Here is a 24,205-nt window from a genome sequence, read left to right on the forward strand (position 1 = left end):
GTATACAAAGTCATAAAACACCACAATTTCAGCCATAAAACACACTCACAACCCACAAATAACAAAGTGGAGATTACTAAAACTCCATATTTGTTGGGTTTGTGTTGTGTTTTGGATGATAAGGTTTTTATTTTCGTATAACTAACATTAATGTGTTTTATGTTGATTATCATGTTGTGTTTTATACACATAGTTCTACGATGGTGTGTTTGAAGTTTTTATGGACTTTTACGGTTTGGATATTGTGTTTTAGTGATCTTTACTCTGTTATTTATGGGTTTTAAGTGTGTTTTATGGTTAAAATTGTGGTGTTTTATGACTTTGTACACTTTGTAGGAAAAATGGACTTTGTAGCGGAACCCCACCCTTGTGTTCTATGTTGGAAGAACTACAAGAAATTTGCTTCTTTACCAACACAAAGTATATGTGGGAAAAAGCATATAATGTGTTCGTAGTTGTCTTTACCTACATATAAAATAAATGTAATGATGTGTAGGCTCATGACTGTGGATATAGGTCATTACCTACACATAAGTTATATGTAGGCATATAGCAAGATATACCTACACATATATGTGTGGCTAAAAGCCATTTATATGTGTGGTTAAAAGTACAACAATTTGTTTAGAAGACATCTGACGTGGCAGTTGACATGGCAGTTGACGTGGCATGAATATATGTGTGGGTAAAAGTAATCTTATGTGTAGGTAAAAGTAATATTATGTGTAGGTAAATGTTGAAGATGTGTAGGTATTGATCTTAATTTGTGTTGAAAAAGAAATGTTGATGTGTTGGTAAATATATTTTGAAGTGTAGACATTAACCACACTATATGTAGATAAAAATATTCAATATATACAAACAAATACCAAAGCAATATGGAAACCTACGTGAACAAATTAAGATTCTTAATTAAACTAATAAGCATCAATCTTACAATCATCCGGTGGACGGCTACCTTGCCATAGTAAAATGAAAAAAAAAAAAAAAAAAAAAAAACTCTGAATATAAACAAAATCAACTGCTTACAATTGACACAGGTCCATTCAACAATATGTTTCATAATCAACATGAATTGTCGACCCGACTCTTGGGTTTGACTTCCTTGCATGTCAGATTCACTCTGAGGTCTGACTTGTGTCTGTAGGTTGATGCGGCTGAACCGCCTGTATTAAACCACCTAATTGTTGACCGTCGTCTTGTGGTGCATGAGCAGGTTCCGATTACTCCTGAGGTGGCTCCATTTCTGGGGTCCAGCGAGATTGGTTTGGCCGATTGTTCCACCTTTCCCTCAATTTTAAAAATTCGTAAATAATCGAAGTAACACACATCGCACCACTGAAGCCAGCAAATGTAGCAAGCAGCACTGATAAAACCCCGGTCACGTTAAGCTGTAATTTTTTTCACACGGATTCAACGAGTTTGACTTAAAATGTCAAACATAAAGTATTTTACTATTTCTGTCTTGCCTTTGAGTAAAAAATATATGCGAAACCAACCTCTAAAGCGAACTGAACGCCTGCATAAACCCATGCATACCTTCTCTTCACTGAACGTAAATTAAAAAAACTATTTTTACATCGAATAAATATGATCAAATCTCTAATTGGGATGGAAACATACCCATCGTTGTTGATGTCATCGATGCAAGGAGACCCAATATGCAAGAAAACGGCAGAGATATAGCAATCGCACCTGAACCCATTTTATCTACCAAAAGTTGCTCCAAGAAACAAAAGTATGCAAGCATGCTAACGATCACAAGAACGGGTACATCCTGCCATACTCTAATAAAAAGAAAGTATATTATATTATTATGTCCCTGAAAAATCGAATGTGTTCACGTATAAACATGTTACCTGTATCTAGTAACTTCTAACTGTTGCATAGCTCCATTTCCCCTATGGATTCGGCTTTGAGACCTCTGAATTCTTAAAAGAGTAACAGCCAAGTTTTTGACTTCTTGCTTGCAAACTTCACAAGTTTTGTTTCCTTTAATGCTAAACCACTTTATCGCACATTCTTGATGCGCCAGCACTAACTCGCCTTTGCAATTACACTCCATTTTAAGGGTATCATCGGCACCTTCCTTTAATTCAACCATACATATTTTACACGTAGCTTTTTCTTCTGCGATGTCCTCACCCACTTCTTTATGATCGGTTCCGTCTAAACGTGTAAATTATTAGTTATTGGAAACAAGAAAATGTTTAAGCGCACACATGATTGTTCATTTACTCGTTTACCAGTTTTGGTTGTAGGATTCGTATTACTTGTGGGAAGTGTTCCTTGTGCAACTTTTGGAGTAGCGGGAATTATCTTGAATACGCCACCTAATGACTCGATTTGATTTACGCTTCCGTCTTTCATCAAATCAGGAACGGAATATGAACGATGCATAGGCGGTTGGATCCAAACTTTCTGTAAAGAGCAAGGATTAAAACAAATAACATGGTTATTATTAGCTCGCAAAATCCGAAAAAAGCGTGGTACTTACTTCAACAGTGTTTCTTCCAAGCATAAGGACTTCGGATTGGGAAAGAAATCAGATTTTAGTAAAATAATTGAACTAAAGAGTGTGCTGAATCAAACAGTAATCTTACCTAGTCTTAGTTTAACCACCCTCTGTAAACTTGAATGTTGTTGCAGCATAAAGTTAGTGTTCCAATTGCCATTATCTGATACAACATAACTTGAATATATTAAAACATCCACATAGGATATTTCATTGTCAAAATGACATCACACACTCCTACAGTCTCATGTGGGGATAATTAAATATATTCTACAAAACCTGGTATATATTTACCCAATATAAAATCATAGTCTCATGTAGGGGTGTGAATTTCTGACACGACCCGAAAACACGATAGGAACCTAACACGAAATTCGCGGGTTTGGGTTTAGTCTAAATGGGTTCGGGTCAGTTTCAGGTTAAACCTGCGGACCCGTTTAGCTAAACGGTCAGGTTTAGGTCAACCCGGTCGGTTGGCAGGTTGACCCATTTAACCCATTTATATTAGAATTATATTTTTACAATATGTTTTATGTCATAATTTGATTAGGTGTATAATTTTATGTCATAACTATAACTTAAAAAGGGAAATCTATATATGATAAAAAATAAGTTGAATGAACAGTGATTTAGTATTTTAGTATTAAATTAGAATTAGAATTAGAATTATTTAAAATTAGAATAGTAACATCATTAAGAGATGAGCAAATGGTATCGGGTATAGGTACTGGTCTCAAATTTACCAAACCGGTGTATTTTCGGTACCGGTTCTGCACAGGTATTCACCGGTTTTTACCCTCAAATACCGGTGTCATACCTGTACCGACCAGTAACGAACCGTACCATACTAGGTATATTCGGTACCGGTACCCACTTTTGGGGATTTCGGTAACGGTATTTTCAGTACCAGTTGGTAACGAGCTCATCAAATCCTGTAGCAACGCAACAATGCAAGTAATTGCACTGTTTAGATTACTTTTCATACACACATTAAGTAAACTGTATTTCGTTTGAATGGGGTTTTATATACACAACAACTTATTTTGCTTTCTTTTTTGTCTTTTTCTGTAATGAATGAATTGTAGCATGTAAAATTAACTTGGATATTTAGAATACTGATGAGTAAATCGTATCAGATCCTGTAAACGAACCGGTATCGTATCGGTACCAAATTTACTATACCAAATCGTTTTCTGTACCAATTTGGTACCCACCTTTTGGCGTTTTCAGAATCGGTACTATCGGTTCGACACCGGTCTAGCACCATACCTGTATTTATTGATTTTTACCTTCAAATACCATACCGTATTGTACCGAGCATTTTCGGTGCCGGTACCTAATTTCGATGATTTTCCGGATCGGTACTTTCGCTGCCGTTACCGGTACCGAGCTCATCCATATTTTAACGTGTTAGCACCGTAACAACTGAACTGAAAACAACCGAATTTCCAACGTGTAGGACGTGTGGGCCCTATTATTATATATTAGGTTATTTAAAATCGTTTTTTTATGACGGAGTGACTATCCTTACCACGTCATTTTATTTATGTTTTGATATTCAGTATCTGTTTGCCGTTGCTGACACGCCTTTTGTAGTCATTGAGTCCCGCCGCAACGCGCGGGATGAAAATAACTAGTTGACATAATATTTTATGATTTAATTGTAATTTTATTATATAAATTTGTGTTTTTTGTAGTAGATGTTAATTTTAATATATTAATTTGCTGAAAAAAATAAAAAAAAAATACGGGTTGAATGGGTCGGGTTCGGGTCAGCCTGAGAATATTCGGGTCGGGTTCGGGTTCGTATGTATGACGCAATTTTCGGGTTCGGGTCGGGTTCGTCTAAAATTTTCGGGTTCGGGTCAGGTTGACCCCGCCAACCCGTGAACACGACCCGTTTAGCACCTCTAGTCTCATGTAGGATATATAAGGTAAAAACATTAAATAAAATAAATACCTGTGGTATAGCACAAAACTTGAAGATTGATGGATCACGTAATTTGGACATATACTTTAAACAATATATGTACTAAAGCGTTTGTCACCATATCATTCAAGCACTCAATAGCCTTCTGCGAGTTTTCTTTGTGTTTCAAGTCCTGAGATACATATCATCAAGTAACAATTAGATTGAAGATCCAAACTTCAAAACTAATTAATAAGAGCATTCTACTATGTGATTCTACATTGGCTTTGGATGCAAAAGGGATGTGGGGGGGGTCAAAACGGTAATTTTGTATGAGTTAGGTTGGGTAGCCACAAACACTTTGTCTAAGAAGTTCGAATTTCTTTACAAATAATTAACGTGTCAATATTATTACAAATATACTTTGGCTGACTTGTGGTCAGTACAACTGATTTGACGTGTTTCTAGGGCTGCAAATGAACTGAAGGTTCAACAAACAACTCGTGAACTGGCATCGCGTAGCCTTGCTCTAATCAAGTTATCAGGTATCCACCCAGGCTGCCCACCACTAGTGATAGATGTCACCACCGTCAATATAAACGAACTCAAGTTACTCCCTAACGAATTCGTTAGTAAAGAAAGTGTGCTACATAAGCTACGCATAGCATCGGGGGACTGATCATAGAAGAATTCAAGCTGCCCAACAAAGGTAAACACTTCAGCAGCACCCAACAAAAAGTACTGTGGTATCTACCAGAAGATACTCGGTAGAACGGGGGTATTATAACCCAGCGATGCTGCGATATCAAGACGTTTTATTTCCACCAAAGTTGCAGCCAACATGCAAAGAATGGACAGAAAGAGGCTGATGCCCATTCATTGAAGTTCGGTGAAGCCTCTTCCTTGATTTGTGAATTTTCTTGCGATGGGAACAAGGATGCGGTCATAAACAGGTACCCAAAAGATAACACTGATGACATCTAAAGTTGACAGAGAAGCAACGGGAATGGTGAATGACCTGATTGTTGTGTCCATCATCACCCCTTGAAGGGGTATGGTCCCAAAAAGTCGCGCAAACCTCAGATCAGGTTGCGCGTGAGACCATACTCCTTAACACAACAACTTGTTAACAACAACCTCGCGCGACCTACATCGCACAACGATTTATCCCGCGTGAGGGAATGCACACAACAAACACAGATATCAACACTTAGCATAAAATAATGGTACAAATGAGCACACTAGCCCCGCGCGGGTTAGTTGCCATCCAACAAGAACCACTCAGTAGGAAAGCGCGCTTCTACCTACAGGGGTACACGGGGTACAAGTGGCAGTAAAAAGAGCCAATGAACGTCCAGCAGGCTCGGTCCAATCGTGCGCCACGATCGCCTGACGATAAGTACACAAGGACGCCTACATGGCACCAATCAAGAGACGGGGACAACTGTCCCACGATCTCCACTCGTCTGCTGATGACAGAAGGACAACAAGGCCGACAACAATGACACGTGGCTCCAATCAAGGTGCGCCAGCACCGACGAGCATCTAGAAGCCACTAAGCGGTCGATGCCAGCAAGGCAATGAGCATATTCGTTGTGTTGTCCGTTTCTGGCCCAAGGCCCATCAACCCACAACCTCTTACACCTCTCCGGCTATAAATAGAGACCTTCATTCCTCAGGTTAAACATTCTATTCCCTTGGCTCTCACTCTTTACACTTAATTACTCTCAAAGTAATCGCTTATTCTCACGCCGGAGCTTGGTTAAGAGGGAAACCCCCACATTCCCCTCTTAACGAGTTAACGGTGTTCTGTTTTGCAGGATAAATCACCAAGTCGGAGCTCAAATATCCTTAAGAAGATTAACCCTCATGAAAGGAACATAAACCAATCTAATTAAATCCCTAATTAGATCACTGTTTCTTCATTGGCGCCCACCGATTTTTTCTATAACCACCCTCATCTTCTTTTATTTGAGCCTTTGACGTCTCTTTCTTCCTTCGGCTATGACTGGTCAAGGAATCATCCCAGAGTTCGGTTTCGGAACCAACTCTAACACGGCGTTGGGCGAGGGAATCCAAAACTTCCAAGCCCAACAAATCGAAGAAATCGGCGAAGTTGAAATCAACAATACTGGGGGTCCGCGCGGGAGCTTCACCCGCATCACCCAAGTGGTCACCCCAGGAAACGGAGAAGGACCTTCGAACACAGCGCCACCTCAAAATGTATCTGCATTACTTGGCTTACCAGAAGGTGAAACCCCAGCCTCGTGGTATGCCAAGAACATCGCCACTATCAATGCAGCATACCAATCGCTCATCGCGCAGCAGGCAGTTTTGACGGCAGAACCGTCCTTGGTCACCCCTCAGAGTCAGGGGGTGCGCCAAATGCCACCACCAGCCAATATACAAGGCAGAACCAACAGGCCTCCCCCTACAAGACGTTTAAGCGTACAAGACACGCGCGATACAAGAGGGGAAACGGATAGTTACTATGAATATCCGTCGAACCTTCAACGAGGCCCTGTTCACAGCCGGCTCACGCCGCGCAACATGAACAACGAATGGGAAGAAACAGACCCATATGATCCCACATGGGAAGGTGACGAAGAATCGTCAGTCTTTAATCGTTTACCAAAAAACCATGAGTACTACAAGCCAAGACAACACATTGGCTACACAGAAGAAGCTGAAAGAGATTTCCGCCAGGCATACAGACCAGCGGAAGCTGCGGAACACTCCAAGTTTATCCCGAAAATTGCACTCGCGCCGCTTTCACGAGAGAAGCTACCCCCAACTGTTGGGAAATTCAATGGGTTAACTGACCCAGACGATCACGTCAGAACATTCACGAGTGTGGGCTGCATGGGAGGTTGGAACATGCCCATGTGGTGCCACCTGTTCATTCAAACCCTTACCGGAGCGGCTCGCGACTGGTTTGACAGCCTTCCGCCTGGGAAGATTAAATCATGGACAGATTTCAAGACGCAATTCTTAAGCTACTTTAGCCAACAACGTCGCTACCAACGTGACACAGCCGAAGTAGAAGATATTTGGCGAAGAGATGGTGAAGGTCTGGAGGACTTCATCACGCGTTTTAACAAAGAGTGTCTGGAAATAGGCGGCGTCAGTGAGCAACTCATGCGCTGCCACTTCAAAAAGGCTATACGTTGCGATAGTCTCATTAGAACCATCACAGGCAAAGATGGAATGCCAAAGGAGTGGGATAAACTAATGGAAGCCGCAAAAATCGTCGCGCAAACTGAGGAGTCCCTTGCTGGTGGAAAGGGTTACTACCCAGAAGATCGATTTTCAAGAGGAAGTACGCGCGATAACAACAACAAGCGTAACAAATATAAGAGTCATGACTGTAAGTCTGAGAGACCAAGAGGCCGTGACGACAGGCCACGCTACAGAGAAGATGCGCGAGAAACGATTGACCGAATCGGTTACAAGAAGGCGGTCAGAGACGACAATCGCGACAAACACTGGACTCCGCTCACAAAAACTCCAAAGGAGGTATTGATGACGGAGAATGTCGATTTCAAAGCGCCAAGGCCAATGACAAACAAGAAAGGGCAAGACCCTAACTTGTACTGCGATTTTCACAAAGATTCAGGGCACCTGACCGACGACTGTTACAGCTTGCGCCAAGAAATCGAGAGGGCACTCAAAAGCGGCAAGCTAAGCCATTTAGTGAAGAATGTACGCAAGGAAACCCGTCAACTCCAGCGCCATGATGAAGGTAACCACAAAAAGGTCCGACGACTAGAGACCCACATGGTCAACGGACCCAGGTACAGCGCGAAAGAGAAAGGCAAACGCCCTTATGAACCTTCTTGGCAAGAGCAGCAAGTTATATTTCCAGTAGTGCGCGGCGGACCTCGCGCCACACGTCCTGTGGTCATCACCGGCATAATCGGGCATTATGAAACTGACTACATATTCATAGACCCGGGAAGTACTGCCGACATCATTTACGAACAGTGTTTCAATCAGTTGGATGAAGAGGATAAGCGCGACTCGAACCTGTCGATTATCCTTTGTCTGGATTTTGCAACGAGATGGTTTTTCCTCTCGGACAGATCAGTTTCCCCGTCACGCTCTCTGACGGGAAACACTCAAGAACAACAAATGTGAACTTCATGGTAATGCCAGTGAAATCGAGGCATGATGTGCTTATTGGTAGGGAAACACAAGGCGAGCTAAACATGGTGACTTCAACGCCTCATTCTGCGATAGGTTTCCCAACCAAGACAGGAGTGGCAATCATATATGCCAAGAAAGAAGTAATGTCGACTGAAGAGTTGCGCCCAACAAAGGCGGCAAAGGTCTCCACGACCGAGCCAGAGAAATGGGTTTTAAACCGAAAATACCCCGAGCAGACTGTGACAATTGGCCACGCCATTTCGTCAGACATCAGAACACGTCTAAAGCAACTGCTGTTTCGAAACATGGATATATTTGCCTGGACACCGGCAGACATGACCGGTGTCCCGCGCAACATCACCGAGCATTGCTTAAATACGTACCCATCTGTCGAGCCAAAGGTCCAAAGAAGGCGCAGCCTAGGGGCAGACAAGACAAAAGCAATGAACGAGCAGGTATGTGAGCTGCTCAAAGCCGGGATCCTGCGAGAGGTAAGATATCAGAGTTGGGTGGCGAACCCCGTGATGGTCGAGAAATCAAATGGCGGATGGCGCATGTGCGTAGACTACACTGATCTCAACAAGGCGTGCCCAAAGGATTGCTATTCCTTGCCTGAGATTGATAAAAAAATAGATTCTCTCGCGCCATACCGATGGAAGTGCTTTTTGGATTGCTACAAAGGATACCATCAAGTGCAGATGAAGCTAGAAGATGAAGACAAGACAGCGTTCAGAACGGATCTTGGAATCTTCTGCTACACAAAGATGCCTTTTGGCCTGAAGAATGCAGGCGCGACATATCAACGCTTGATGGACAAGACCTTCGCAGGTGACATCGGAAAGCATATTGAGGTTTATATCGATGATCTAGTGGTTAAAAGTCCTGAGGAGGACCAAATGTTGAAAGACATCGAGAAAACATTCAACTCATTGCGCAGCGTGAATATGAAGCTAAATCCAGCCAAGTGTTCCTTTGGCATGGAAGAAGGGAAGTTTCTAGGCTTCATTGTCACAAACGGCGGTTTCAAGGTGAATCCAGAGAAAGTACAAGCTATTGAGCGAATGCCTTCACCGAGAAACATCAAGGAAATGCAACGACTACCCGGCCGGCTGGCCGCGCTTAATCGTTTTCTCTCAAATCACGCCGCAAAGTCGTATCCCTTCATTAGCACGTTGCGCAATTGTGTGAAGAAGCAAGAGTTCAAATGGACCCCGGAAGCCGAAACAGCTTTTCAACAAATGAAAGCGTGTCTGATCGAACTCCCTACCTTGACTGCACCATTTGAGAAGGAACCCCTCGTACTGTACTTGTCCTCCTCGAATAAGGCAGTCGGGTCAGTATTATTGGTCGATAGAAACGGGGTACAAACCCCGATCTACTATGTCAGCAGGGTACTCACTGACCCAGAAACAAGATATTCCACAATGGAAAAGCTGGTTCTTGCACTGCTACACGCCTCCCGAAGGTTGCGCCGATACTTCACAGGCCATGTGATAACTGTGCTTACAAATTTCCACATTGGCACCATACTACAGAAGCCTGAGACATCAGGCAGGTTGGCAAAATGGGCCATTGAACTGGGCGGCCATAACATCTTGTACAGGCCGCGCCCGGCCATTAAGGGGCAGGTCCTCGCCGACTTCATCACAGAAGTGCCGGCCGATAAAATCAAGGAGTGCGAGCTGATAGAGACTCCCGAGAAAGATACAACAGATGAAACTTGGATGCTTTACACCGACGGGGCATCAAATGAAGATGGCGCTGGAGCAGGATTGCGCCTGGTGAGCCCAGAGAATCACGAGTTTACTTACGCCATTAAGTTGGACTTCAAAAACACCAACAACGAGGCTGAGTACGAAGCATTTCTGGCAGGCTTACGCCTCGCCATCAAGATGGGAGCAAAAAACTTGCGCGCACATGTTGACTCACTCCTGATAGCCAGTCAAGTAAATGGCATATACGACGCGAAGGGAGAAGTCATGGCTCTATATCTGGAACAAGCGAAGGAATTGCTCCAACAATTCGAAACTCACAAGGTTATACATATCAATCGCTCAGAAAACAAGCCTGCCGATGCCTTGAGCAAGCTTGCCTCGACTTCCTTTCAACATCTCGCCAAGGATGTAAGAATAGAGGTACTCAAGAATCCATCGGTATTACTACGACAAGTAAACGTGATCGAAGCAGGGCAACCATCGTGGATGACCCCAATCATCCAATACTTGCAAGAAGGGGTGCTCCCTGAAAACAAAGCGGAAGCAAGGAAGATCCAAAACAAAGCCCTACAATACGAAATGAACGGCGGTATTTTGTACCGAAAATCCTTCCTAGGGCCACTGCTACGCTGTGTGGACCCTCAGGATGCGAATTACCTGATAAGGGAGATCCACGAGGGAATTTGCGGCATTCACTCCGGACCACGGATGGTTGTCGCGAAGATCATGAGCGCCGGTTACTACTGGCCTGGTATGCATGTCGACGCAATGAAGGAGATCCGCAAATGTGAGTCTTGCCAGAGGCATTCTCCAAAAACACTGCGCCCTAAAAATGATCTTATCCCTGTATCCACCGCATGGCCCTTTCAGCAATGGGGAATTGACATGGTGGGACCTTTCCCGGATGCTCCCGGCGCCGTAAAGTTCATCATAGTAGCTGTCGACTACTTCACAAAGTGGGTAGAAGCCAAAGCCCTTGCATCCACCACAGCTATGATTGTGCGCAAATTCATATGGGAGCACATCATATGCAGATTTGGCCTCCCGCTCAAGATCGTGACTGACAATGGCACCAACTTTGCTTCGGACGATCTTAAGAAATGGATGAAGGAGATGAACATCGAACACACTTTCACATCCGTTGCGCACCCACAAGGCAACGGACAAGTGGAAAGTGTGAACAAATGCATCGTCGAAGGGATAAAGGCCAGATTAGGAACAAGGCGGCGCGGATGGGTTGATGAGCTCCCAAGCATTTTATGGGCTCATCGGACCATGCCAAAGACGAGTACCGGAGAGACCCCTTTCAGCCTGGTCTATGGCTCAGAGGCGGTCATTCCGGCGGAGATTGGCTTGCCCTCGCCACGGATGACAACGGTCAACGCAGTTGACAATGAAGCGGAAAGGCGCCTAGACTTGGACCTGTTAGAAGAAAGACGCGAAATCGCGAGAATCAGAGAGGCCAAATACAAAACCCAGTTGGAAAGGTACTACAACACAAGGGTTCGCATTTGCACTTTCAACCCAGGGGAATACGTCTTTCGCGACAATGAAGCATCAAATGCGGAACGACCAGGGAAATTGGCACCTAAATGGGAAGGCCCATATCTGATTCATGAGGTCCTGGGCAAAGGGGCCTACAAATTGCGCACCCTAGATGGCCACATCTTACCAAGAACTTGGAATGCGCAACAATTGCGCAAATGTTACATGTAATCTATTTCGGCCTTGCGCCATCTTTCAATTCACTACGCCGGCTACAAGCTATTAGCAATTATGTATGAAGGCCTAAGCGCCCATTTCTGACTTGAATGAAAACATACGACATGTTTTTCTATTACATTTTTTCGTTACAAATGCATGCTAAACTTTTGATTAGCGCGAAAACGCTCCAGCATTTCAAGGTTGTTCAAACCACCTCCAAGGTCCTCCGCGAACAAAGCGCGAGACCGGGTGGATACCTTAATACTTAAAAAACGCTTCCATTTATTCGAGCTAATTTAACATAAAGTTTTTATAGCAATGCAATAATTGCAACGGAAAAAACCAAAATGTTTCATTTCATTTAAAACTTGCGCAAATGCGCAGCATTGTACATAGAGTGTCCGAAGAAATTACAAAGGCACAAATGCCTATCAACCACCTATTCAACAAACTATCCTATTCATCGCGGCGATCATCACCATCATCTCCGTCATCTTCACCATCATCATCGTTGCCATCATCATCACCATCGCCGCCATCATCACCAGCTGGCTCTTCGTCGGACAACTCGACGGTAACTGGTGGATCGAGGACTGCCTTAAGACGCTGGCACCAGTCGTTTTTCTTCAACGATTCAACAACCAACTCCATGATAGGCAAAGAAAGGTTGTCATAGGAGTTTTCAGCACTTGCCAGTGCAGCATCAGCATGTTCCGTCACTGAGCAATGACTTATGTCAAATTCCTGCCCAAGCATCTGCTCAACGTGATCGGCACACTCCAGGTAGCCTCCCCGATGACCCACCGCACGCGCCGCATCAGTCAGAGCCGCTACGGCGCGGTCTAGCTCGCCCGCATTCAGGATGGAGTTGGCAACCTTCACAAAAAACAAAAAGCATTAAAGATAAAACTCTCAACAAGAAAAAGCATAAGACAAAGTGGAGAAGATTCAAAGAGTTTTTGAGAGAAAAGTGGAGAAGAAACGAAGAGAAGTGAGAATCTCTCACCTTCTCTTCGGATATATATACCCATCGCATTTAATGCGATGGGTAACCGTGCCGCGTTCGCCGCTAAGCCAACCAACGAGAGGTTGCCACGTCAAGCGGAAAACCAGGGACGACGGTTACCACGCGCGCGTGGGCCTCACTCTCCTGACACGAAGTGCAACCGCCGCAGGCGGCATGATGACATCCGTGCCAGGGGTCAACTCAAACGTCGCTCTCAGCGACTTATCTCACCAACCCGTCAGAAGTTCAAATTTCGAAGTTTCCCGCCATAAAACGTGCAAGTAACTTCATGCAGAAGTCACATGAGCCGCGCCAGATATACGTAAAATACTATAACCTCGCGCGCCTAAAAGGCCAAACAATAAATCACTCAACACCTGCCTAGTACCTGCGCATTTAAAACGACAGTTTTCAACGTACGCCATACAAGTCAGGATCAAAAGAACCATTTCCCCTTCTCTTATTTTTTATTAAGTCCATAGCTCCAACCACTTGCGTTGCGCATGGTGCAGCACTGGACTGGGGGGACTTGAAGGGGTATGGTCCCAAAAAGTCGCGCAAACCTCAGATCAGGTTGCGCGTGAGACCATACTCCTTAACACAACAACTTGTTAACAACAACCTCGCGCGACCTACATCGCACAACGATTTATCCCGCGTGAGGGAATGCACACAACAAACACAGATATCAACACTTAGCATAAAATAATGGTACAAATGAGCACACTAGCCCCGCGCGGGTTAGTTGCCATCCAACAAGAACCACTCAGTAGGAAAGCGCGCTTCTACCTACAGGGGTACACGGGGTACAAGTGGCAGTAAAAAGAGCCAATGAACGTCCAGCAGGCTCTGTCCAATCGTGCGCCACGATCGCCTGACGATAAGTACACAAGGACGCCTACATGGCACCAATCAAGAGACGGGGACAACTGTCCCACGATCTCCACTCGTCTGCTGATGACAGAAGGACAACAAGGCCGACAACAATGACACGTGGCTCCAATCAAGGTGCGCCAGCACCGACGAGCATCTAGAAGCCACTAAGCGGTCGATGCCAGCAAGGCAATGAGCATATTTGTTGTGTTGTCCGTTTCTGGCCCAAGGCCCATCAGCCCACAACCTCTTACACCTCTCCGGCTATAAATAGAGACCTTCATTCCTCAGGTTAAACATTCTATTCCCTTGGCTCTCACTCTTTACACTTAATTACTCTCAAAGTAGTCGCTTATTCTCACGCCGGAGCCTGGTTAAGAGGGAAACCCCCACATTCCCCTCTTAACGAGTTAACGGTGTTCTGTTTTGCAGGATAAATCACCAAGTCGGAGCTCAAATATCCTTAAGAAGATTAACCCTCATGAAAGGAACATAAACCAATCTAATTAAATCCCTAATTAGATCACTGTTTCTTCACCCCTTGTTCTACAAACATGGTTGACATTTGGGCATAAACGGCTGAAAAAACAATCCCTGTTGCCCATATTGGAAACATTCGGATCACGATCTTGAATTCTTCTACTTGTGTCACCGTGCATAGCCGGAATCCGACAAATTTTCAACAAATTAGTGGTAACAGAATCATTAGCCGGTAACAATGGCTGCCAGCAATCCATTCATAAACGAGGTGACGAGTTCCGGTCTGGAGAAGATACCATATACATATACAAAAAATTACCTTATCGAGCTCGAGCCGGCTCGCAAGCCTAAACGAGCTTTTTGTTTATATATTTTTTATTAATATATTAAACATATGTTTATATAATAATAATTACCATTTATATAAATATAAAAAAATAACTAAAGTATACGTATAATAATAATATAATTAATATAAATTAATTAATAAATACTAAACGAGTCGAGCCCGAGCTGAGCTCGAGCTCGAAAAATTACCTTCGAGCCTAGTTGGAGCTTCAGAAATAAAGCTCGAATCGAGCTGAGCTCGAGCTCGAGCCTGGTCGAGCTCGGGCTCGGCTCGGCTTGTTTGCACCCCTAGGTTTTAAAAAAGTAATAGTAAAGGTAAACTAACCTGCAACCGTTTTTCGATCTTTTTGTAACTCACAGAAGCCGATCCTCGCAGGTTTCCTTTAAACAACACCCCAGCCTGTGAAATCAGGATCATAAAAAATAAAGATTTTTAAATCACATTGTAAAAGATGACTTGTATTTAATCACCTCATATGGCTCCTGGCTAGTAATAAAGAAAGTGTTGAATCCAAACACTTGGTCTTTAAGTATATCGATGGTTTCCTTTGGGATCATGATTACGTCATCAAGTTCCTGTGGCTGTTAAAAATGATCAGAAACTATAAATAGAGAACGTTATGATACACATGAAGATGGACATCGTACTAATGAAATGTTCACCTTCACACCTGGCAGCGGTGATCCGCTTATTATCAGTCTCCTGTTTTAAAATTATGAGTTAATATACAAATTTGTTGCAAAATAAGAGTATAAGAAAAATACCTTGGTGACTTCTTCTTTAGGTTCAGCCTCGACAACATCTGTATTTAGTAATCTGTTAAGCCCCTCAAGTTGACTTGATTGGACTTTATCCTAACAAAAACAAATTTCTATAAGAATTTCAAAATAATCACTGTATTATTATTAATTATAATAACAAATAATTTTATTTAAATTGACAAACACCTCGCTGGGCTCTTGAGCCTTGTTACCATCCAGGAATTTGTTGAGTAATTCCAACTGACTAGGCTTCCCCTTATCCTAACAAGAGAACTTATCAGTTACTTATCGAGTCAAGCGCACCAATGTATAAATGACAGTTATATAGGTTAATGTTTTTTACTTTTCCTTTATCATCATCAATGGTTGAACTACTTGAATTTGTGGATTCTGCAGTTTCAACTGCTTCATGCGCTTCTTTTTCCTATACAAACATGTTAAGACATCCAAGCTTGTAACTAGGCATATGATAATAATGATGAAGAAGAAAATTGAACTTTTGTAATCATCACAGCAAAACCCCCTTTTTGGTCAATGTGGTTTCATCATGGTATGAACGATTGGGCCTCTAGTAATCATTTTACACTAATATCAACGACCATAAACCTGGTTCTCAAAGCCAAAACTCAAACGCGGGCAGAAGATTAAATCATGATGACAAAGGTTTCTCATATGCAAACCTTTGATTTATCTATTACAGTTATTACTATTTGATTTATCATCAATCCTAAAGTTCGTTTCTTAGTCGTTTTCCTATCTCTAGTTTGAAATATTGACAATATGATAAACAAACAATGCATATGGAATTCCTTAGGGAAGTATTTCACACCTGGATATGAACTTAATTAAAGCACCATATAGGAAAGTAAATTAGTTACCTTGAAAGAATGTTGTAAGTTGTTTTGAAATATCTATATATATATAACTATATAATACATTTCCAATGGACACAAAAGTAATTTAACACCTATTTTTTAAGATGGCAGACCAAAAGTCTTACATAAACCCTATATTTTCACATTTTCCTTCCTATTTTGTCCTCATCTCCTATTACATCTCCGTATATCTGCATCAGTTTCTTCAGAAGAGTTCTCTTTCAATCTTTGAATCTCTACAGCCACAACATTAATTGTTACTGGAAGAATTAATTCCCAGATACGTTTATTCCATTTGCCCTTTGATTCCTGAATTGCCCCAATCGATTATCCTTCCCTCAATCAGTTTTAATCGAATGGTGCTCTTCCCCTTTAATGCCACCGCTAAAGCTTCCGCTTCTCCACCTTCTGTCTATACAAAACAACCTATTTTTTGTCTTTGTATCTTAATTTTCTCCGGCGAATACGCATGTTATAGTGACAAAGAGGGAAATCCGGTGTTCCCTCTGATGCTTTCGATTGCATATTCAGAGAAGAGAGGGAGGGAGAACCAGAGAACACAGAGAGAGCAGTGGTAGTTAGAGAGTGAAAGAGCGATAGGAGAGAGAGAGAGAGAGAGACAATGGAGAAGGGAGACCAGGCAGAGGGGTTAAAGCGATGCCGGTTCATTCATCTAGGGTTCCGACAGAGGGGTTCAACCGATGAGCTGTAATCCGGGTTTACCCGACCCAGATTGGTTTCATGACTCAGTCGCTTAATTGTTTATGTTTTATTTGTTATCTTTTTGTGGGTGGTGTGTTTCCAATGAGAATATTGAAATTAAAAGTTTCAAGATTTTGATGTTTTTGGTTTGCAAAAGTGAAGATCAGCCATGGCTCCTGCTGGAAAAGCTTTACGGTTTTTTCTTGAAGCCAATGATTGGTAAAGTTTATATTTTTATTATGTAATTGAATGCTTCAAATAGTTATGTTGGTGATCATATTCATTACTTTATCTTATGAATTGCTAAATGTTCATCTGAATTCATAGGATACAGTGCGTGTTTGGTTCGCGGAATTTGTTGGAATTTGGATATAGTTAGTTTACCTAAAGTAAATCACAATGATTATTTTTTAATTCTTTTTTTGAACGACCAACAAAAGCCTGATCACGCGAGTAAACCCAATGGCAAAAGGCCACCCACGCCTGCAAACACAGATTGCGCTGGTGACCTGGCCGGCCACCGTTCCAGAGGAAACCCGCAGCCCGATGACCCACTTGGCTCAACCCAGAGCATTTTGCTCCAAGCGAGGCGAGACTCGAACCCTTGACCTCCACATTGGAAGGTCGTGGGGTTGCCAATGCACCAGAGGGTCATCGGCGAAAATGATCAGTTTGAATGCACATATGAATACCTCTTTATATTGGTATGTTTATCTGAAAATTTTGGTTTGTTTGGACCAGGTTTTGTGATGCAGGTTTGCCAAGTGATATAACTATTGTCATTGATAAAGTGAAGTTCCATCTTCACAAGGTAACTTTCCCTGACATTACATGCAGTTAAAGATATCCACATTTTGGTATTGCAGCTTTGACCCATTTTGAATGGGTCAATTTGGGTTGTGTTTTATCTTAAAACCTTTAGCTAAAAGGTGAATAAGTCATTGGTTAGCACATAATTAACGCATTAATCATGTATATAAAACGGACGAAAGAGTGTTTACGGGTCAACCCAGCCCATCCCATACTAAAAGTCATTCGCTTTAATTCAAGCCTGTTTGGCCTGTGGGGCAACATGCTCATCTTGTTACCTCTGTTAAAGATCATATGTTTTCAAATAATTTTGTGTGCGCTCATTTTGATCACAAGATTAGTGCATTTATTATCATTAGATTTTGATTTTAACTATGTTCAGTTTTATAACAAAGAGCTAGATTCTGGAAAATGCATTATCTTTTGCAGCTCGTTTTGTTATGGAGAACATGACTATTGAGGCGATCATCCATCAAAGCCGGAACCACACCGCTGCCAGCTAAGACACAGTAGTCCGAACCACATTGCATGCTCTATTTTCGGCTACATCTAATAGGTTCCAGTCACTCTTGAGTTCGCGAAGTGGTTGCCGGAAAATTGTTGCTGGGAATCTATGGTTTTTCTTGGTGTGTCAATAGTAACTTATAAAGTTTATATGTAAATTGTATAAGAAGACGAGAAGAATGGAACGTCTTGATGGAACGAATTCATACAACAATTTAGCTTGACCTTTTTGTTTGCCTTCTTCTGTGATTATTATTTTTTAGTGCTTTTAGGTTAATAGTTTCCATTGATATAACTAATCCTTTTTCAGAATATATGATATATATTTTGGTTTTGAATCTCAGGTCACCTACATTGGAGTGTTTATATACTTAAAATGCTGTAGTGTACACAGAAGTCTAGGTCCAAATGTTTCAAAGGTAAGCCTTTTTTATGCATATGCTGTTGGGTAATCTTGATGTGTCGGGTCGGTTCGGGTTGAGTACCGGGTAAAGTCAGTTACGGTTCATGCACTTAGAATGGGTTAGCAGAAGAACTAGTCCATGTTGACCGAGTTATATGGAGCTCATCGTGTGAACGTTGGCTTAGAAGTTGCTGAAATATAGGAGCACGTTAACTTAATTGTTTTTGCATGTCTTTTGTTTATTATAAATAGGTTAGTGGCAGTAAGGCTTTTGTACTCTCATTTTTATAAGTAATAAAGTTTCAACAGTTTGCCAATTACATACGTGAGTTTGTGTGTTTGATCTTGGGCTGAACCAACATTTGGTATCAGAGCGAGGTCGAAACGAGGGGCGTTTTGAGAGTGCAGGTTTGAGAGTGCAGGTTTGAGAGTCGTCTTTTGGGTGAAGACGGTGGAGCCGTTTTGAGAGTCGGTTCCGTGAAGAGGGGAGCAGCCCCTTTAAATTGCAGGGCTATGAAGATAGATCGAGAGAACGGGACGGATAGCGGTTATGGAAGTTCGAAGAAAGAAAGAAAGAAGAACGGCAAGACAGAAAGCTGGTTTATTTGATCAACAAGATGAGAAAGAAAGAAGGCCGTAGCAGTGCCGCGAAACCGAAAGAAACTAGCACGATCGTCGCCGGAGAAGAAGAACCGGTAATAAGAAGACCGCTGTCGGAAAGCTTGTTCCGACGGGAGAAAAGAAGAAAGAGACCGTTGCCGGAGATTGATTTGTGGCGTGAGACCGAGAAGACCGAAGAAGCCGCACGAGACCGGCGGCGTGAAGAAAAGCAGACCGAAGGAGGCAATCGAGACCAGCGGTTCGCCTGAGAAAGAAAGACCGATAAGCTGCAAGAAAGATAGGCGGCTAAACTAGACCGAGACCGTGGGTGTGACATTGACCGAAGGTTCGCACCATGATAGACCGAAATAAGCTTTTATTGAAGAAATCTTAGACCGAATGACCGAAAGAAAGACCGTGATTGTGAACAAAGACCGAGAGTTCACATTAGACCGAAATCGTGAGCGAGAGACCGAATGCGTTCACGTTAAAAGAGAAAGACTGGATCATAGTGGCTCGGATAGAAAGGGAAGCTAGACTGACATCAAGATTACGGGGGTGAATGTTGGGTAATCTTGATGTGTCGGGTCGGTTCGGGTTGAGTACCGGGTAAAGTCAGTTACGGTTCATGCACTTAGAATGGGTTAGCAGAAGAACTAGTCCATGTTGACCGAGTTATATGGAGCTCATCGTGTGAACGTTGGCTTAGAAGTTGCTGAAATATAGGAGCACGTTAACTTAATTGTTTTTGCATGTCTTTTGTTTATTATAAATAGGTTAGTGGCAGTAAGGCTTTTGTACTCTCATTTTTATAAGTAATAAAGTTTCAACAGTTTGCCAATTACATACGTGAGTTTGTGTGTTTGATCTTGGGCTGAACCAACATATGCACATTTATTTACCATAATTTTAACAAACTGCACGTATCCAGATATAACAGTAGACTCGGTTATGAAAACGGACTGTACATTTTGATCCTTAGATAACTTCTTATACACAAACAGATGTATGCAAGTTCTAACATGATACGACTTACCTCGACAGGTTTTATTAGCAACAATTGATGAATGGGCTGAAGAAGAAATTAACGCCATGGTTGAAGTTGGAGGAAACAGTTCTGCAAATTCAATTTACGAGGCCCATGTTCCTAAAGGAGTTAAACCTGGCCCAGATGCTAGCCTTGACTTTGAGCACCGTACTAAGTTTATCAGGTATACTTTGCTAGAATATTCTGATAAACTGAACCCATTTATCACTTACAAAAATGTTGAGTCAAAAATTAATCACCAGCATATTCTAGATTAGGTACAACGTCTTACGTCTGGCAATATCTCACCATGGACGAGTCTATTTTACTCTTTTGGGGACCCCTCGTATGCTAAAGATCATATATAGCTTCTGTCTTTGAGCATCACAAAGCCACGATTTTCATTGTAATGTACCGTCTCACAAGTAAGTATTTTGCGGGTGTGATGGTCCAGTTAATTCTTCTTGCAACACCCGCAGTATTAGGGGTGTTCTTCGGGTTTTTTTTTCGGGTTTTTCGCTAGGAAAAAATGACCCGATAACCGACACATTTAAAGTTCGGGTTGTTCGGGTCTGGGTTATTCGGTTTTCGGGTTTACACGTAGAATGGGAAGATTTTTTTTTTTTTTTTATTTACAAAATATCATCAAACATCATTTACCAATATGGTATGATGATGTTCAAAAGTTTCAAAACTTAATCTTCCAAATATTAAAACACTCCAAACCAAAATGCATCTATAAAGAAAAAGACAATTAGGGTTTTTGTTCAGGTTTCGAGTTTCGGGTTGTTCGGGTTTTTATTTGGGGTTCAAGTTAGTCGGGTTCGGGTTTGGGATTTTCGGGTATTCTCTAATTCGGGTTTGGGTGGATTTAGATTCGGACCGGGTTCGGGCTTCAGATAAAAAAGAACAGCCCTACGCAGTATGCCTTATAAGTGCAATTGCAGTCTCTGCTAGAATAAAGAACTTGACTCAAAAGTCGCAGGATAAAACCCACTCAAAGCTTGTCTGCCATGGGAACAAGCAGCACAAGGAAATCTTCAAAAGGTGGAAGTAACTAACTGGTCTAGACTCTAGAGTAACATATCATCATGATATATGAAACTTTTAAGTTATTAGGTTTGTAGATTGATGTCACTGGTAGAGTCTCAAGTATATTAAAAATATTAGTCATATCTTTGCATTCACATGTTTTAGATTCTACTTCCTTTATGACACTAATTTCATTGCCATATGCCTTGGCTTTTGTCTTCATAATGGTTTTATGACATGTCTACATGTGTGTATACTTGCATATTCAGAACAAGGAGTTTCCATGGGGTAAGCTTTTTGTAACCTAATTACATATTTATGGCATAGAGGTCCGTTGCATTCTCACTTTCTTTTATTAGTAAAATCTTCCTTTTACAAGTTAACTTTTTTATTAGCATGGTTGAACCTTTTATGACCATTTGTGTTTTGAGGGATAGGTTGAAGTTGTCTTTGTTAATTGTGCTTGCAAAATGCATAGTACTACGAGAAGTATGTAGATCTTTGAATTAAAGGATATAGGAGGTGATATGAATTAAAATAGACTTTTGAATGCATTCGATCCATTATATATGTTTTCCCATTAGGTATATTTTTAGTGGCTCAACCCAGGTCATCCATGTTATAATGTATTGAAGTTATTAATCTTTAGTGTTATTTGTGCAGGTCTTGATGGGCTCTTTACGTGTCGATGTTACACCATGTTAACAAGTTGCCTCTATTTTTGTTATAACAACTTTTATTATAATGTTTATAGCCGTTTCTTTTTTTACAATTTTGTTGTCTATATTTTTTTTATTGTTTTAAAGTTTGAATTATGTTCTCGTCCCGTATTGTCGCCTCCGCTGCAACGCGCGGGTTCCCCACTAGTTTGTTAAAAAATATGAAGGGCCACTTAAGTTTATAACAATAGTTTTAATAAAATCATATTGAACATACATGTAAAATAAAGTTCATTTTTTGAAAACAAGATTGTTTAGGTTGTAGTATGGAGTCTTTAAAGCTTGTTGGAGTTGCAAACAAGTATGAAATACAGGTCACTACCTTACAACTGTAGGCCATGAACTGGAAATTTCTCTTTGAGCAATCCACGTGTTATGACCTGATCCACATTGAACGGACGATGGCTAACACACAATCCAAACATCAAAAATTGGTCAGAACACATTCAAACAGGAAAATCCGCAGATCAACGACATTTGAAAGCAATCAATGTACAATCAAAGAAAAAGGAGGAACACAACTTACATGAACAGTGAATCGGACATCTCGATCATCTTGCCCTGAAGTTACTGTATTAGAGCAGGGGGGCGGCTTACATATATGTAGTTGACAACACAGGGGATGCGCAGGTGGGGGGATGGGTTCAGTGAGGATTATTGAGGTGTTGGTGAAGTGTATGGAATCGACTAATGTTAGGTTTTTTTGGGGGAGAAGAAGTGGTGCTGGTGGAATAGTTGGAAGAAGTTAAGGAAGTGGATGTGTGGTGGTATGATATTAAACAAAAACGATAAGTTATTAGAGGATTTGTTCTTGAAATCATGAATTTGAAATATGAAACCTGCAACTACCGGAAGTTTTGGTAAGATGGAGTGTTTTGCAATTCGGGAAGGAGGGAGTTAGGGCTATCTCCATCCACAACTTTCTTCAACCCAATCTTATAATAAAAAATTAATTTCTCTCTCTTTCACCTACACAACCCAACTTACCTCAACCTTTTACTCACATCCACACCCCAACCTTTAATTTTTTCTTATTAAATATATATTTGTATGCTTATTATTTATCTATAAATGTGTTAAAAATAATTACAATTAATATTTTCATTTAAAACCGATTTGTTTTAAAAGCAAAATAAATAACAACAATATAATGAACCAGTAAGATCAGTACATGTGGAAAACAAGTATCAAACATAGTTAATAAAGTTATTGAAAAAAATTTAACGAACCAGTAAGATCAGTACATGTGGAAAACAAAGATATATGCATTTTTTATAAAAAAAATTAATTAAAAAATATATTTTTTTTGAAGAAACTCGGTTTTTGATGAAATTTATATCGATATATTCACAAAAAAAAAGTTAAATAACACTGTGTTTTCAGATTTTTTTTAATAATTAAATATTAAAAGTTATTAAAGAAAATCATGTTTTAGTTAGAATTAATTGTTATAAAACAAAAATAGAAAATATAATTATAAAAGAACCACTAACAATCCAACATGTGGCATTTATAAAATAATAAAAAAATCATCAACCAAAGTTGGCACACCAACTTGGTCGTGAGTTTTAACTGAATTTTTTTTTTTCACTTTTTGGCCAATCAACCAAGGTTTTGGTCACCAATTGTTGTAGCCTTAGGGTTTAGAATAGAGATGCAGAGGGAAACTAAAATTTAGTGGTGAAAATCTAAAAAAAATTGAAATCTTTGGACGAAAATTTTAGTGGCTGATAAACTATTATTTACACAAACTAAATTATTTATATAGATTTTATATAAATTAATACGTACGGAGTGGGGATAAGCGTTTGTTACCATATATATTCGGTATCGGTATACATTTTTTTCATTTTTTTGGAATCGGTACTAGTTAGACATCTGTATTTTGGTCTATTTACTGATACCCGTTTTCCTTTTTTTTTTTTGATATTGGTGCTTTCGATACCGGTACAGGTTCGGAACCAGTCCAGTACCATGTTCATCCCTAATAGAGAGTTTTAAAAAGTAAATGAAAGTTAAGCTTTATTTGTAAATCTTATATGTAAATTTAGAGATGGCGCAATGGGTCAGGTATG

At 41.1% G+C, this 24,205-nt stretch overlaps 2 protein-coding genes across 20 annotated transcripts; one reads left to right on the plus strand and one right to left on the minus strand.

The window, feature by feature from the left end:
- Positions 1 to 988: 988 nt before the first annotated feature.
- LOC110914027 lies at positions 989 to 23,050 on the minus strand. Of its 9 annotated transcripts, XM_022158843.2 has the most exons (16): positions 22,657 to 23,050; positions 22,453 to 22,535; positions 15,802 to 15,882; positions 15,645 to 15,719; positions 15,462 to 15,551; positions 15,360 to 15,399; positions 15,168 to 15,278; positions 15,022 to 15,096; positions 4,476 to 4,617; positions 2,604 to 2,678; positions 2,498 to 2,526; positions 2,247 to 2,421; positions 1,860 to 2,169; positions 1,624 to 1,787; positions 1,500 to 1,549; positions 989 to 1,391 (listed from the first exon to the last, which is right to left on the minus strand). In XM_022158843.2, the coding sequence occupies exons 10-16, from the start codon at positions 2,650 to 2,652 to the stop codon at positions 1,224 to 1,226; spliced, it is 945 nt and encodes a 314-aa protein (XP_022014535.1). In that variant the 5' UTR covers positions 2,653 to 2,678; positions 4,476 to 4,617; positions 15,022 to 15,096; positions 15,168 to 15,278; positions 15,360 to 15,399; positions 15,462 to 15,551; positions 15,645 to 15,719; positions 15,802 to 15,882; positions 22,453 to 22,535; positions 22,657 to 23,050; the 3' UTR covers positions 989 to 1,223. The 9 variants fall into 9 exon arrangements, with proteins under 9 accessions (XP_022014535.1, XP_022014546.1, XP_035842947.1 ...); XM_022158854.2 differs by lacking the exon at positions 4,476 to 4,617; XM_035987054.1 differs by lacking the exon at positions 2,498 to 2,526.
- Positions 16,428 to 22,180, plus strand: LOC110914072 (ADP-ribosylation factor GTPase-activating protein AGD12-like). Of its 11 annotated transcripts, none has more exons than XR_002578434.2 (7): positions 16,429 to 17,254; positions 17,363 to 17,424; positions 17,777 to 18,768; positions 20,397 to 20,563; positions 20,653 to 20,804; positions 21,255 to 21,426; positions 22,075 to 22,180. XR_002578434.2 is itself a non-coding variant. In XM_022158902.2 (7 exons), exons 1-5 carry the CDS (start codon positions 17,205 to 17,207, stop codon positions 20,732 to 20,734), a joined length of 444 nt encoding a protein of 147 aa, XP_022014594.1. In that variant the 5' UTR covers positions 16,433 to 17,204; the 3' UTR covers positions 20,735 to 20,804; positions 21,255 to 21,426; positions 22,075 to 22,180. The 11 variants fall into 11 exon arrangements, 3 of the variants coding, with proteins under 3 accessions (XP_022014594.1, XP_022014586.1, XP_022014591.1); XR_002578435.2 differs by having other exon boundaries at positions 16,432 to 17,424; positions 17,777 to 17,846; positions 18,275 to 18,768; XR_002578436.2 differs by lacking the exon at positions 17,363 to 17,424 and having other exon boundaries at positions 16,432 to 17,254; positions 17,777 to 17,846; positions 18,275 to 18,768.
- Positions 23,051 to 24,205: the final 1,155 nt, after the last annotated feature.

The sequence above is a fragment of the Helianthus annuus genome, chromosome 2, assembly GCF_002127325.2.
Source record: "Helianthus annuus cultivar XRQ/B chromosome 2, HanXRQr2.0-SUNRISE, whole genome shotgun sequence".
In the NCBI taxonomy this organism is placed as follows: Eukaryota; Viridiplantae; Streptophyta; class Magnoliopsida; order Asterales; family Asteraceae; genus Helianthus; species Helianthus annuus.